The sequence below is a fragment of the Cinclus cinclus genome, chromosome 5 (assembly GCF_963662255.1).
Source record: "Cinclus cinclus chromosome 5, bCinCin1.1, whole genome shotgun sequence".
NCBI lineage: Eukaryota > Metazoa > Chordata > Aves > Passeriformes > Cinclidae > Cinclus > Cinclus cinclus.
In genome coordinates this window covers 51,704,795-51,721,278 of record NC_085050.1, presented here as the reverse complement: position 1 = coordinate 51,721,278, position 16,484 = coordinate 51,704,795, and the positions used below count along the sequence as shown (strand labels likewise).

Genomic DNA, 16,484 nt, shown 5'->3' with positions numbered 1-16,484 from the left:
TGATATTTCATGATTTACATTTTAATGGTTCTGCTCTGGGCAACTTTCAGACAGAAAGCTAAATAGTTAATATGTACTCACCTACACCCATGTGCTCCTTGACATCACAAGCAATAGCAGTTAGGACATTTATATAATTTTCACAGCTTGAAGTCAGGCTGAACTAACAGTAGTGATGAATGGATTATATTCTCAGAACACGAGTTTGGGAAGTTCCTCCTAAAGTAATTCCATTTCAGTAGCTGCTCTCAGAAAGCAGTAAACTGAATGTCACTGTCAATGTTCAAGAATGTTCAAGATGTGTCACAGCAGAACACTAGGCCAAATATGACAAAAGAGTTAACATAGTAACACCCACTGCTTAATATTACCTGAGTACTGTAATATATTTAACAGACCACTATAAATCTTACCTCTTTTAACATCACAAGCTTTTGAAAGAAAAACTTAAGTGTCCTTTAATATATATATGAAATTTTACGACAGCTTTTTAATGTCTGCACATATGTTTTCACAGTTCAGCAAAGCACCTGCATTTTAGTGGAAAATAATATAATAATCAACTATTCCAACAATTAATGCCATCTAACCTGAACAGAACCATAGAATACCAAATGGAATTGTAACTTTGCTTGTTCCAAAAAAAACCTAAGTTGTGATAAAGTGACAGAAAATAAACAACAGCATATTTTATACAAATGCAGAACAAGCTACAGAAAACCACACTACTTTCCAGAAATGTAGAACTATCAGTTGGGGTACATAAACTTCTGTCTCTTCTAATAAATTCTGATATCCAAGTATGACCAAGAGCATCTTTGTCAAGTGCATGCCTTTGTCTAACAGGCCAGAAAATGCAGTGTTATCCAGCTCCTGTACCAGCATCACACTTGCAGACTTCTCATAACACTCTCTACAAGTCTAAGTGACAACTAATAAGACAAAACAGCCTTATGTATAAACGCAAATGGCTGGCATATGAAAACATCCAGCTACAACAGCCATATTCTGCAGAACTGAAAATTTACAGTAGTCACATGCCAGCAAGAAACAGCATTGTGTAGAATGTGGATAGTCTGTGGTAGAGGATGCTCTTTTCCAGCACAGAGACTTAATAAGCAATTTACCTCTATGGCTTACCAGAACAGTGCCTGAAAGAAAATACTACACTGGCAGTAGTCAAAAGCAAAACGTTCAGACAAAATGGTTTTGGCAAATCTCTTTCCAGAGCTCTAGGATTAGCAACAGATTCACTGCAAGTTTGCAAAATGTCTGCATTCAAAACAACGGTTTGCTCTAACTTTATGCAAGAGACAATTACCTTTGTCTATGTGCATTTCTCATGTGTTGTTTTAGATTTTACATGTAAATAGTAGTAAGAGCTACAGTGTCTTAATGAAATGTTATTAAAACAACCAAGTAAAAAACACACATGCAATCTCCTGGAGATTTTATCATACTTAATCCAGCATTTGAACTATGTTGATTGAACGTGAAAGAAAATAATACTTCAGTCTTCCCTAAGAGCATCTTTTGAGACACATATATTTGGTGCTTTCAGAAAGACACGTTCCTCCAACATCAATTTTATAAGCCAAAGTAAAGGCATCTCTAGAAAAAAACGCTAAGAGGATCCAGAGAGATAAGTAATGAACTGTCAGTGTCGGAGAGATGTTTTTCAATTCAAGTGTATGGCCTGCACAGCAGATTAAAGTAAGGCTACAGACACGCAATCAGCTAGAGCATCCCTGGGCAAAAACTGTGCGTCGACCTAAATTTGAAATGAACCACACAATGATAAATAAATTGCTTGCAGCCTAGTCTTGCAATCTAAGCCACATTCTGAAGGCTTAATATTCATCAGCTTACCCTTGCTGCCCTCCTTCCCCTCATTGTGAGATGCCCACTAAGCTACATTGCTAAAGTAGGCCCTTCCAAATTTTGTTTTAAACTTCTTTTTTGGGTGCTAACCCATTGAAAATCTCATAGATGCAAAAGTGAAGGATGCAGAGCTATTTGCCACTTGCAAATCACACAGAAAAAAATTTAGATTTCACCAGGTTGCTGAACATAGGGGTCCTACTATCCAGAATGATTTTGTTCCCACTATCTTTGTTCTTCTATTTCCTGGTACAGCTTTTCAGATCAATCTGCACTTTTGATTACAAGTTGGGTTACTGATCTAGTGATATCTTCTGTAAGATTATGAATAAAGATCCTATATTCCATTGCAAAGAGCAAAAAGAACAAATGAAAAAAAATACTTGAGACCAAAACCCGTATTTAGGCATCTATAATAAATCTCCTACTTTCACACTTGACACAACACCAAAAAGGGCTGATTTCCAGAGATAATGAACTCTGAAAAAATGGAGCAACCAGTGCTCTATGCCTCTACAATTAGGGCAGTGTGCGTGCTTTTGTAAAAAACAGGAATATAGGAACATGATTTTACGCAGCTGAACTTGAAAACCTTTGGTCACATTCACCACAGCAAAGAAACCTCAGGACAAACAGCTGGGCCCCCCTCTGAGCACAAAGCCTCACACTGCATTAATGAATGATGTCACTGACTTCCTCCAAACAACCCAGGCCTGCTACTTTGCAGAGTGCAACAACTATGGTGACACTGATTGAGTACATTTAACACCATCTGCAATAGATTTCAAATGTGCTAAGGTTGCTCCCTTGTTTTGGCATGGTCTGCATTCTATCTTTTGCACAAAAATGCGATTTTGAAACTATTTAGTTATCTTGGTGCAAATCTGTGTGAATGCTTCTTTCTGTAAACTGAGCTTGCCTAAACTGAGTAAGAATGGGTTTAAGATGGCCTTGAGTTACCTGCACACACCTAGACATAAAAACAGGTTATCTCATTCTTGGAACTAGCTAGACACCAGCTGGGTCCAGTCCAGAGGTCAAGCAACCACACCAGTGAACCATTCTGATTAACTCAGCACTTTGACAGCAACACCACCAACTTGGCAACAGCACCCAGTCCACAGCAGGCTCATACTCAGCTGTACCAGCACGTGTTCGGAGCAAGTTCTTACTTGTATTCAAGTAAACATGTTCTAAATGACCATAACCAACCATCATCGATTTAATTAGCCAAGCACCCACTGCTACCCAGCTGGCTGACTAAGCTCTCATGCCTCTGTGCAGGCTTGGGATTCTGCCCAGGCACATGAGAGTTCATGATCCTCGTTTCCAAATATACTACTAAATTACAAGTCAGTTTGCAGCAATGCATTTAAATTAGCAATCACATCTTCTCACTTTGTAAGTGTACTTAGTGTGAATTGTTAAATGTGAGTCATTCATTACATCACTGTCCTGCATGCCTGAGTCAGTGCATTGGTCACAGTTTCTCCTGGATGATTATTCACACTTCTTGCAGCAACACCTTGCCAGCACAACCAAACATCCCAGACGTTCAGTATTCCTCATGCATCAGAGAAACCAGCACCTCCATATAAAGTCTTCCTGCCCCCTGCACATTTGAAAACTATAGAAAAGCGCTTCTGAAACCTTAACTCTCAATGTCGAAGATGTCACATCACTTAGCGCGCAGATGTTAAAACAAGAGATCACAGCTCTGCCTATCCCTTCATAACATCTTTTTGGAACGTTGATGCTTTGTATCTGGCAGTGACACTCTCTGGAATCTATAATTAGTGCTGGGATTCCCAAACTGTGCCAACATAGAAAATGCTAAAATTATCCTGCCTAAAGGGTGTAATTTTCTCCTTTCACATGTCAAATCAAGAGTATAATAAGCTGAAGGATAAAACCCAAGAAGTAGAAAATACAAAATGCATACATCTGGAATGTGTTTTTTAAATAAATGATGCAAAAGAACTGCACTACTGGGCCCACAATAAAGGAGGGATAATACAATACATTCACAGCTTACGATCATACTTCACATTTTCCAGCACAGAACTGTATTTATCACCTTTACAGATAAATTTGTTAATTTCACTGTGTTTTCTTTCTTTCCTTGTTCCAGGTACAAATTTCATTTTCTTTGTTTCCTTTTAGAAAGGCATCTTATTTCAACAGTGATCCAGTTAGTGCCACATTTCATCAGGTCTGAGTCACAGACACCTTATGCTAGTATTAGAATACTATGGTACCCAACTGCAGTTTTGAAAATTTGTCCAAGATAGTGGTTGCTGTGTTTGTATAAATTTAAAAATTTAAGAGAGACAAGTGTAAACAGAAGCAGAAAAGCTTATTCGAAGTGTTAAGACAGGAGTTAGTCCTTTAAATTTAACTTCTTCTGTTTCAGACTATACTTTCCTTAGGCAGAATGGATGTCTATCATCTCCACTGTTCTGAAATTACCTGCAAGTTTTAAAAGGGCATTTGAACGGCCTGAAATCCCTAAACTTAGTGCATCAGCAAGTCGAACTTCAGGACAGTGGGTTTAACTTTTCATTCTTTTGAGGTACCACTGCAGGCAAGCATGGCTTGCACGCTCTGAGGCTATTTCAGGAATCTGGTGTCAGCACCTTTGCTGCGTGTCAAAACCACAATCTCACATACTGCAAAGCTTCCATTTGTATCCTCGGCCTTATGCGGGACTGAGTACACCGCAGCCACCAAAGGAAGCCTGGCTGCCGGCCCGGCGACGCCCACCAAGCCTGCAGTGGCCGGGCAGCTGCCGGGACGGAGCTGTGTTTTGGGGGCTGCAGGGTTCTGGTTCCTCCGCGGCGGGAAGGGCCGCTCCGGGGCCCGGCTCTCGGAGTACCGTACCTGGATGAGGCCCCGGCAGAGCAGCGCGGTGTGAACGCAGCCCGGCACGTCTGCTCGGAGCGACACCGAGCCATTCCCACTGCGGAGCTGCCAGCTCCCCCGCAGGCTGAGCACCTCCGGGCCGCCCGCGGCCACCGCCAGCGGCAACAGCAGCACCAGCTGCAACAGCGCGGCGGGAGCCATGGCGACAGAGCCGCCGAGAGCAGAAAGCGGCGACCTGGGGCGGTGCTTGCGAGGAAGGAAGGGAGGGAAGGGGCGGGAAGGGGAGGCAGGACGCCCTCGGGGCTGCCGAGGGCGGTGCAGCGCGGCTGCGAGCGGGGCCTGCGGGCGGCTCTGGGCCGGCCTGAGCCGGGGGGGAGCGGCCGCGGCTCCCGGCGCTCGGCCCGGCCCCAGCGCGTCGGCGAAAAGGCGGCTTGGTTTTCTGTTTTCCTCCAACGGGCGCGGTGGAACAGCGAGGAGAGGCGCTGTAATACGGGTACGAGTCTCTCGGGTGCCGCAAATGCACTCGGTGCTCTAGAAAACGGCAAGAAGGCGGGCAGGGATGAGAAAGAGCTGTGACAAAACCCCAGTGCGTTCTCTCAATATCGGCTCCCTCGAATCGTGAGGCTTTTATATGGCCTCACACTTCCACGCCCTTTTTTCCATAAAATTACAGAGGCATATAAAACCATAAGAAACGCCATGGACATCTCAAAGTACGATGGTTTCCTCATAAAGCGGGACTGTGATTTTGTTTATAAAAGTTCAGTAAATTCATCTGCAAAAGGACAGAAGCATCAGCTCCCAAGAAAGAACATACAAGAAGTATGGTTTTCAAATCACGCTGTAGCTTTCCTGTGTGCCCTTGAGAGGTTAATCCCTTCATTCACAGCCCAAAAGCAGGAATTAAGGCACCGAGTTTTTAAACAGCTCCGTGGAAGGCCTTAGCTACTCTCCAGGTGTAACACCCACGGTACTTCATGCTCTGTTCCCAATGACCAGGGGGTGCAGGGGCTTCTAGCTCACCTCCATGAACTGGGAACGATTCACACCAGTCCCCCACAGCTGAAGCCGTGCAAGACAAGAACAGGAACACCAAAGTTTTGTTTTAGCTCCTGGCTTTCACACACCTATTTCAGCATACTGTAAGAATCCACCCCAAAATAATCTTTAAGGATGATTGAACATGGTCAACATGCCTATATGATTTTGATCCAAATCCTTTAGAGCTGATAACCCTTCATTTCAATACAATATAAAAATGCCAGTCCTTCCATTCACCTACATTAAAACATACACAATCCAGCCACAGGTAATTTTTTTCACCCGTGAGAGCACAAGAGGGGGTGCAGTTCTGAGAAATACTAACTCAAACAGAAAGAGGCTGATTTTTTTTTTCTCTTAAATTTCTGCTGCCAACCTCAAAAAGGGATAGCTGAGACCCACACTGTTGGGCAGCAGGAGGCCATGCAGAAACATAGCTGTTGGAACAGTTACTGTGTGTGTAAATTTAAGACAGAGTAAGTCACACTCAATATACTGACTTACTGACATGCTGGTCCCATTTCAGTTCAACTCCCAGCTGTCCTTTAGTGAGATTGCCAAAAAAAGCTATCATCCTAGATTGAGTTACCTCACCTGGCTTTGCATGCTGTAGAATTCAGTCAAAATTAGTATCTTCTCACCTTTAATAGTGCGGACTATTAAATTATTATACAATAACAGTAGAAAGCCTTACTCTGTTTCTGTCCTCATCTGTCAATGAGTAATGTTTCCAGGGCAAACATTTCAGTGTTCTTTCCTTAAATTCACTGATAAAACACTAAAACAGTTTTAACATTGCAATGCTGCTTGAGAGATCTTACAGGATATTATTTCTCAAGAAGCAGATTTACAGCTGTCAAAAAACAACTACGGGTTAGTTTTTTTTTCATAAATCTTTTCCAGCAAGACACTGTGGAAGCTGACAAGTCACATGACAGATTCCCATTAAGAAGGAGACTGCATTTCAAGATCTTTACTACTGTACTGTTTTGCCATTTATTCTTTCTGTTTAAGACTGACTGGAGCAACACTCACACCAAAAAACCTCAACCTAAAAACAATGCTGTAATTAAGTATTCTGAGAACATGCTATTTCCTTGTTCAAGGCTTATAATTAAGTTAAATCATGTGTCATTCTCATGTCCCAGTTTTAGAGTTTGTTTTTTGTTTGTTTGAGGGTATTTTTAAACAAATGACATTTTTGCTGTTTCAAGATATGAATTTTAAAGGACGTGGTTTAATCTTTTCAGATATTAAGACACAAAAGATAAACCAAGTGCTTTCTTTTATTGTGTACTATGTATTAATCCCCTTTCTGAAATACCACAAATTTAGGAGGTTATTACAATTCTTGCTTTACAATACTGCAAGCAGATATTCTTTATCAATTAAGACAAAACCATGCCTTTGGCTCTATTAGAATAAATTCAGAGCAGTTCCACTGTAGCTGCCCAAACTCTGCCACATTAATCCAGAAGTCCTTTGTTTCCAAATGCTATGCAATCTCTATCATTACAACAGACTGCTGCTATTTTCTCTTTCAAATTCACATCCAATGAGTTCATGTAAAGGTTTTAAACAAAGAGGTTCTCACAGATTTGGATGCAGTACTTCCAAGATATTACTGCCCCCACCTGTCCACCCTGTACCATTCTTCTGCTGAAGGTAAACACCTCTGAAGCCAAACAGGACTTGTGTTCACAGCAGTCCACATCAGGGCATGCTCTGTCTTGGTAACTGGGCTCCTGTGGATACCACCACCACCACAGACCATTGGAATTTTCTACATATGCAGCACTATCAGTGTATACATGTTTGTATGAGTGTAAATACCTTCAGGCAGCACAGAATATCCATAAGAAAGCCTCACAGTTCCTCAGCATAACACCAGACCTATGTCTTCTGACTGCATCTGCAGAACAGAACCACTGTGCAGAGCAGTTACTCTGTGCTGGAGTAAAGACAATAGGATGCAGGGAGCTCTCCAGCTATGGATTTCTAAAGGACATTACTCGGTACTTACCTTGAACTCCATTCAAAAGGAAGTTAAAAAATGAGGAAATAAATTAAGATTTCTTTTAGATGAGGATAATATTAGTATCTCACTAGAAGAGAATGTTGTAGTAGGTTATCATGAGCAAAACACGAAGTGACAATTCAAATGAAGTTTCTTTCATAATTATGGCAAAGTCTGTAAGTCACTGCAAGGGGATTTCCTTAGCAAACAAAATTACCCAACATTATCACAAGTAATTAAAAGTAAGTATGTAGAAGAGAAGCTACTGCTCCAGGCAAACACCGTAATGGAAGGGAAAAGGCAAAAAATATGTAATAATAATTTTAAAATTCAAGGAGAAAGATGGGTGATGCCTTGAGTATAACCTTCAACTTCATCAGGCATGCTGGGGCAAAAGCCTGTATCTCTACATAACATCTTGCTTTGAGATGCACTTAAACCAAAGGATTTAGGTGTCAGGTCACCACCTTCCATGGAACAGGCACAAAAAAGCCTAATGATCTTCAAAGTCAGCATGGCCAGATTTCTAAATGTTATTTAGAAGGTGGAATTCCCACAGTTTTTATTCATTTTATAAATCATTTCTAAACAATCCTAATCTATTTGTAAAATTATGTAACGCTGCTCATTGCCATTTACTCTTTGTTTCATAAGAAGCAAAACCAATGTTTTGTATGTTGCTGTGTTGCTGTCCAAGCTCCCCTTCACTTCTCATTAAAACTTACTGAAAACATACTGATTCTTTGGCGCTTACAGAAAAAAGCACAAATGCACACATTATGAAACAGGTTGCTTAGCCTTTCTTAGAGACTTAAAACTGGACTGTCATCTTTGACCACAGTACAACTTGCCCCTGAATGCTTGAAATGAAACCCCTCAAAATGTGGGCGTCTGTAGGTAGCAAACTCTTTCCCCCATGACAGAAGTTTGAGAGGCTTCACTGAGCCAGTGTGCTTGGCACTTTGCCAACTGAGAGCAGGATACACCAGATGGATCACACTAAATATGAAGCATACATCAAGCCTACTGTTTTAATGAATGTTTTCTGTGCAGGTGAGTATTAAGAGAATGTCAACAAAGGTTTGTAGCCGATAAACTGGATGAGTAAATGCAAATGCATTTGGAGTTGCTGAAACAGCTGGGAGCTGCATTTCTTTTTCTAACTCAAGTGACTCCAAACAAACCATTGGGGAGGGTAGGACCTCTGTTTCTCAGACCTTCATTGTGGCTAACGCACCTGGCTCCAGCACTAGGACAAATTCTGTCCCTTCACTTCTACCATAATTATTCTAATGCAAGCACCAGGTAGTATTCAGAATAACTTCACTGAAAACTGTGGGTACTCAAGAGACACTTTTTTGCCTCTTGAAAGATTAATGATTATTTCATCACCTATAAGAATTTCCAGAATTTTTAATCAACAAAGTCCTCACCGAATCAACTCAAGCCCCACTTCAGCAACAGCATAAGCCAAGAACATGGCTACACAGGAAAAAATATCCACTTGTGTGAATTATTCCAGTGAAAACCCTTTTACATAACAGCTACATCCTTATGCAGTCCAGGAAGCTATGCGCCCTGTCACCTGCTGCACTGGTACCAATGTCTCAGGAGTAAGAGTTACAGAAATTGACACATGCACATTCATGAAACAGGCATGCTTTAATATGGACTCTGTATTTTTTTCCCAAATGACTTCATACATCAACAGCACTAAAAATACTTTATATACACACCCATCTGTTAAAAAAAAAAAGGCATTATGTGCTTGATTCTCATGGCAACAAAAAGGAAAAGACTACTGCAGCATACAAAGAGTACTGGAAGGATAAAAGAATATCTCAAATTGGAAAAGTGTCATAAGGATCATCAAAAATCCAACTCTCTTCTCCTTGCAGGACTGAATAAAATTAACCATATGACCAAAAGTAACATCCAGGTGTTTTTTGAACTCTGGCAGGCTTGATGTTGTGACCATTTCCCAGGGGAACTTGTTCCAGCGACTGACCACCCTCTCAGTAAAGAACAACCTTTTTCCTAATGTCCAACTTGAACTTCCTTGACACATCTTCATTCCATTTCCTTGTGTCTTCTCGAATTCCTGGACTAGATCTCTTGTTTTGGTACTAGTCAGTATTTTAATATTCTGATATTTGAACTGGAAGAAGGGAAGGCAGGCAGTAGTTCTACAGCTAGAAACATTAAAAAATGAGCCTTAGGGATTTGAAAAGAACCTTGTCTTTTCAGCTCAGTCCCTGGTTAAAGAAGGATCCCTTCAGGGAATGGCCATGGCTAAAATACTACTCGCACACATTTTGTTTACAGCAAAATTCTCATCCAGTGAATCCAAATAATCTGGTGCTCAAATTAGGCCCTATGCCTTCGATTGCTTCTACAAATGTCACTGTTCCATGGAAGAACTCTTCTCACCACAAGGACTATAGATAAGCACAAAGGCAACAGCAGCCTGTATACACAGAGGTTCTAAAAACCACAAGAGATCACTGCCTGCAATCAATCTCCTCCTAGACTATTTCAGCAAGAGCAAAGATCTTCAGCTAGTCTGAATTAATATAGATCTAATGAAAGGACAAAAGATACAATATAACTTCAATTAAACCTTGTATTACACACTCATACACTTTGCTGTCTACAGAATATTTCACAGAAGTGCCACAATATTCTGAAGGTATTTAAAGTTTTAATTAGTGAGTTGAAGAGTGAACAGCCACCTAAGCTTTTGGCACTTTTTACATATTAACAACATAAACAGCATTCAGCAAACAATCATTTCCAAGGGCATGGCTTTCTGATGAAAGGTTTTCTTCATCACAGGAAGCTATCATGACTCCAGAATATTATTAAGCACTTAGAAGGTTCAAGATGCAAAATTATCTTCAGTACTTGCCTGTCAATAAAGTTTCTATTATGTTGATTCTCTCAGCATATTTTCAGTAGTTTATCAACAGTGGTCATATTGACAAACACAGTTTTAAAGGCCTAGAAATGCCCTTAGTAATTTTAATCACACCAAAAAGATATTTAAAACTATTTTAAAAAGATATTTTAGGCAATTCAGTCTAATGAAGTACTTCAATATGCCTAGCAAGTTGACAAGCAACAATTTTTCCACAATAATCACTTTGGGTCATCCATACCTGGTCAGACACATGAAGGTTTACTTGGAGGACATAAGGGTACAACTAAGCTGCTCCTGCCCTCTCCTGCTTTCACAGTTAGCAGGGGACAGCTTAATGCTGACATAAGAAAGCCACTGCATAACTAGAAAGTCACTCATTGTTTAGTTAACATCTTGGTGGTAGTTTGAACTTGGAGGTTTTTCAAGACCTCTTTTGTTGTGTTCTCTCATTACCAAGGATGCTGATCCACTGTTTATCCTTCCAGCTTCCCGGCAATGACCCATAATCTTGTAACCACCAACTATTACTGCTACTTCCTCCTAGCAGAATTCTTTAAGAAGACCTTATCAGTTTGCTGCAGCTGGCTCAGAAAGTACAGCTGGCTGCCCTCTCCTCTGTCCACACCCTAAATTATACATGAGGTATGTGTCAGCATATGCTTCATGGGAACTTTTTAAAACCTGAGACGTACAACATTGAGCTTTCACCCTCAGTCTGTCTCTGTATATCTGCACTCTAGATTCCTAATCTTAATACATACATGACCTTTGTTTTACCTGTACTCATGTAACTTAAGACCTTAAGGAAGTTTCTTAATCTATTTTTTTTCAGTACTTTTACAAGCTCACCTCCTAGTTAGAACTACTGCAGTGATAAAGTAAAAGGTTTTACTACCCCTTCCCCTTTTCTTCATGCTTTGCACTTCAAGAGGCATTACTTGCTCCAGCAGTTGTATAAAATACTGGCTCATACACTGGGATTATTCAAAGAATCTCCAGGTACTGCCTAGCTAAATCACATAAAAGACATTCCCCATCAGATCAGGGAAGGCAGCAAAGAGAAGCCCTATCTAGCAGTGCAATCGTATGTGGCAAAAACAAGCTCAGGTCTCTAAAGCAGAAAGACAAACATGGCAGGGTGGCTGTGGGGAAGAAAACAAGTTTAGGAGGGCTGACTGGTCAACTATAACCCATTTCCATACCTGGTCTCCTGCCCTGGGAACCAGAGATGTAGCTTCAGTTGAACAGCAAAGTGCAACTTCTCTTTTCACCTTCTTTTTTTTCTCCCCTCCCACCTCTCGTAAAGCACAGCATAATGCATGTGTAAGATATTAAGATGCCACATCAGTCACATAAAAAAAAAAAAAAAAGAAATTAAAAGGGAAAAAAAAAAGGCTGATTCAAGTTGAATTTTGCATCTAAAAATTTTAAGGTAACTGCTCAATGTTTTTCCAGGAAGCTGATTTTTCATGTTTCCACTCTGAAAATTTGGAACATTTTTCTACATCAGTCTTACCAGTATTTGAAAGAATATTATGTGGAAAAATACAATTCACAGTTACCCACATTTTCTCAAAGCTTTTCTCATATTATTTATAGTTAAGCCAAAGAAGAATGCTTTTTTACTTCTCAGTTTATAAATAACTAGTTAAAGCTATGAAAATTCACATCCTTTGTACCAGAACAGTAATTCTGAGTGTGAAGTGCAGCATATACAAAGTAGGAAAGGACAAAAAGAGCTAAGTTGAGTAGCAGCCATCTAGCTACCTTGTCTCTATTTCAATTTCTTGTGATTGTGGGATGATACCCTGAATTGCTGCTTTCAGTAAATTTGAAACAGATTCTCAGGAAACATAAATCATGCTGTAAACAAGAACTTGAGACATCCTCATGAAATACAACTCAAACTGTAAGAGCAGTTAGTACAACCAACCAATAAAAACAGATCACGATTTGTGTACACATGAAAGTTCTACCTCTTAATGCTGGTTAGACTCATCATCTGCACTTGTGCTCTGGCAGCTTGTTACTGAGCTTAGACCAGACAGACATGCTTGAGAGGTGCAGTACTTTACCTCTTCACAGACATAGAGATTGAACACCACCACTCTCAAATACTAAATTCAATTCTTCAGCCAGCACTAATCCATTCTAGAAAAATATCACTACCATGCTCCACTAAGTTTGTTACCTGAGAACTCCTGCAATCACTAACAGTGATGCTCTCCTCAATGTTCTTATGAGTACAGAGACAAAATCTAGAATTTTACGAAGAGATCTGGACCTCTTACTCCAAAAAGAGCATCATCCCAAACCTTTCAAAAGGAAAAATAATAAAATAATGGTTATATTGAATAGACCGTTCAATTACTGAGGCATTTGTGAATTAATTTTCAGCATTCACTGTCACAATAGGATTAATACCACGGCAAGTAATCTGCAAACCTTGTTTTAGCAAGAGTATCCTTCCCCAAACAATTAACAGCTTCACACTGAACAGTGATCTTTGCCAGAGCTATGACAGATCTTCACAATTTACCTTCATAACTTTGCCAGGAAGAAGGGCTTATATACTCACATTAAGTTATCTATGTAAGGTTGCAAACTGCAGTTCCTCCTTTAGATCTCAAGAGGATTAGAGTTGCACATTTGGTAGAAAGCTGGGTTTCATAACATTCTCAAGAGAACCTCAATACCCCACAAAACAAAGGAACCAATAACTCCCCCCCCACACCCAGGACTCATGACTGAACAGTTTCGTTTTTGACTTGCATCAGAGTGTAACTTAAGGAATGCTGAGGCTTATCTGGCCAGAAGGGGGGGAAAAAACAAAACAGACTTGACTTAAAAATAAGCAAAGGCTTCTCTTCTCCTCAGCGTACATTAAACCACCATACTCAGTGTCACCAAATGCTAGTTCTAAGAGAACATCGCCTGTGAGGCAGCTCTTCAAAACACAGGTAACAGCTTAATGTTTGCATTCCCGCTGATGAAACATGAGATCACATCTGAGACTAAACGTGAGTCAGAATTCCCATCCCCGATAAAAGTAAAGGCATTTCGAAATTCTGTCTCCACAACTCTAGTCTGCCAAAGTAGCTGGAGCAAAGCCAGCTCCCAGCTAGCATTCCTCCCATGAGGATAACATTGTATCACCACCTTCTAAGCAATTGCTCATACTCCGCACCTTATGTCTGTGATGAGACAATGCCCAGTTAACATGAAGATTAATGAAGTTTAGGTAAAATCCAGAATTACCTAATCTGCCAAACCTAGGACTCCGAAGTACAGAGCTTCAGTATTTCTGCTTGAAGCTCCTGAAGGGAACTCAGCAGAACCCATTCAAAGAGAGAGGCCTACTCTTCAAGAGCACAGAAATCAAAGATCAGTATTAAAAGCTGTTAAAAACCAATATATTCTAATCAACTGTCTGTCCTGATAAAGCTTTGTCCCATAATGAATTGAAATCCTTCACTGCTGAAAGAAGACACTGAAGTCTCACCAATACTTCTAATGCATAGGCAAAAATACCCCAAACAAAAGCTATTTCGGGCAAACAAGGATATTTACCAGAGGAATTTTCAAGTATTACATTACACAGAGCTGTCCTATTAAATTCAGTTTCACTTTTGGCACCTATCACTATGAAGATTATGCCTGTCACCTCTTCTAACCTACCCAAGGCAGACAGCTGCTCTAGAAATAGTTACAGCCCTTACTCCTGCTTATCTGGAAGCCACTGAACTCTCCCCCACAACTGATTGACATTGAACCAACCACTGCAGTACAGAAAAAAGACACTGACAATTTTGAACTACCTCTACAGAAGACTTGAGTTCTTGCTTCTAAATGCACTGCAGACCAAAGTTACTGCAGAATTTACTGTTGCTTTAACCGAAAATGCCAAATCATTTTATGGGCATCAGCTAAACCATCACAAACACCAATTTAGGAACTGTTCTACACTACACACCTGCAAGACCTTGTCTGTCTGCACTCTGAACTGGTTTTCCAGTTAAGGGTTATTATGAATTGGTATTCTCTGTCAAGCTAAGATAAACACAATTGTAATTTATCAACTATCTTATTCCAGATTTTTTTGAAACCAGCTGCTTTTTATATTAGAATGCATGAATTGACAGCAGGCCATTTTCACTTCACAGTAATTCAGGATCTTCCCTTCTGTACCTTCCCTTCCCATGACATATTTACCCAGTTTTATTTCCCATGTTCTCATGCTGTCTCTGCATTGGTGCTGCACTGTTGCCAAAATGCAAGTCCTCAGCCTAATACTTAAAGTATTTTAGCTGTAATTCCATCTACCTTTTAAAATATGTGATTGCCTATCATGATCTGAATCCAACTGTTCCTCAATTTATACTTACTTCACATTTATACTGAAGGCACTGGGGTAAAATACCATCTATTCAATGACACCAAGAACCAAAAACCAGGTAAATCCAACTGGTGCACTTTTTTTTTTCCCACATTTGAAGGAATTAGTATAGTCTGTGTTTTAGTAAAATAACCTTCATACCTTAAGATCCTTAATTGATTCCACTATTCTAGTGCTAATTTGTTTAACTAAAGAGGGCTTTGTCTTCACCTCATTTTCATGTATGAAGCTACAAATTAATCAGAGAAAAACATTTTTTTTTTTTTGTACAGCTATAAACAGAGCAGTAAATCTTCATCTGAATTCCAAGTGCTTTAAGTTTTACTAGGGATATGAAGACTGAAGACTTCTGAATCACCAGCCACATTTAATGGACCTAATCTATATGCTTCAGATGATAATGCCTGTTAAAAACACTTTTTAAAGCAACAAGGAGTTTGAAATAAAATTACCAGAGAAAACTTGAAGGAAAAGGCTGCAAAAACAACGGAATTATATAGAACATTGCTGGCTATGTTTAAACCCTCACATTATCTGCTGATTAATGCAAACTCCTTTCTGCATAAGCAACTATCCAATCTAACAGGACTGGTACTGTCTGCACACCCATCTACTAACTGGTTATCTTTTAGTTTGCCAGACTGTAGTTCCATGCCTCCACAGCAACCAAAGCTTGCTGCTGTGGTCTGCTTAAAGCCCGACTTTTCAGAAAAAGTTATCATCTGTAATCCTAATATAAAACTATGGCACAGTGCAACTGAGTAAATGCTTTTACTCAAGCACACAGAAATGTATGCATACTCATTTTACAACAAATATAGATGATGCATGCATCAGAAGACACAAAAAACCAGAAAAATCCATAGCCAATACTACAGATCAAGTTTTTCCTGCATCCCAAAAAAACTTTTTTGTGCTTAAAACCACTGAAGATTTTTCCAAGTGAAACTTGAACAAACTTACTGCAATTGTGTTGTTAAAATTCAAACCCCAATTAAACAAAAAGCAAGCAATCTTTAAAAAACTATTGCAGAGAGAATACTGTAGTTTCTTCCCCTGTTACACGTCTTGGCTTGACATTTTGTTCTCTATACTCACTCTCAAATAAAACTCATTAAAATATAGAGTTTGTTTAATTCTAGTATGAAGCTGACCCCTCCGAAGCTATTACAGAATTTATCATGACAAAAAAATATTTTACCACAGTAGGACAGGACAACTCACATTTCCAAAACCTTCACTTTTTACATTAAGTTTAAATAGGCATTTTTCTACCCTATGTTCCAAAGGAACCAAGATCCACTACATTGTTTTTAGACTACCTATGGTTTTGGTAGGTATTCATCAAGGTAATTACCAATTAAGCT

At 39.8% G+C, this 16,484-nt stretch overlaps 1 protein-coding gene across 6 annotated transcripts in view; it reads right to left on the bottom strand.

The window, feature by feature from the left end:
* The window catches only part of MANBA (mannosidase beta), a 54,203-nt gene extending 40,717 nt beyond the window's left edge, over positions 1 to 13,486 (bottom strand). For 2 of the 6 annotated variants that reach the window (XM_062492986.1, XM_062492989.1), the window contains exon 1: positions 11,924 to 12,906. Coding sequence is in view for 1 of the 6 variants with exons in the window: in XM_062492984.1 (XP_062348968.1) it covers positions 4,762 to 4,944 (183 nt within the window). In the remaining 5 variants the exon portion in view is untranslated. The other 4 variants (XM_062492985.1, XM_062492988.1, XM_062492987.1 and 1 more) reach the window with 4 other exon arrangements.
* Between the last annotated feature and the right edge of the window lie 2,998 nt (positions 13,487 to 16,484).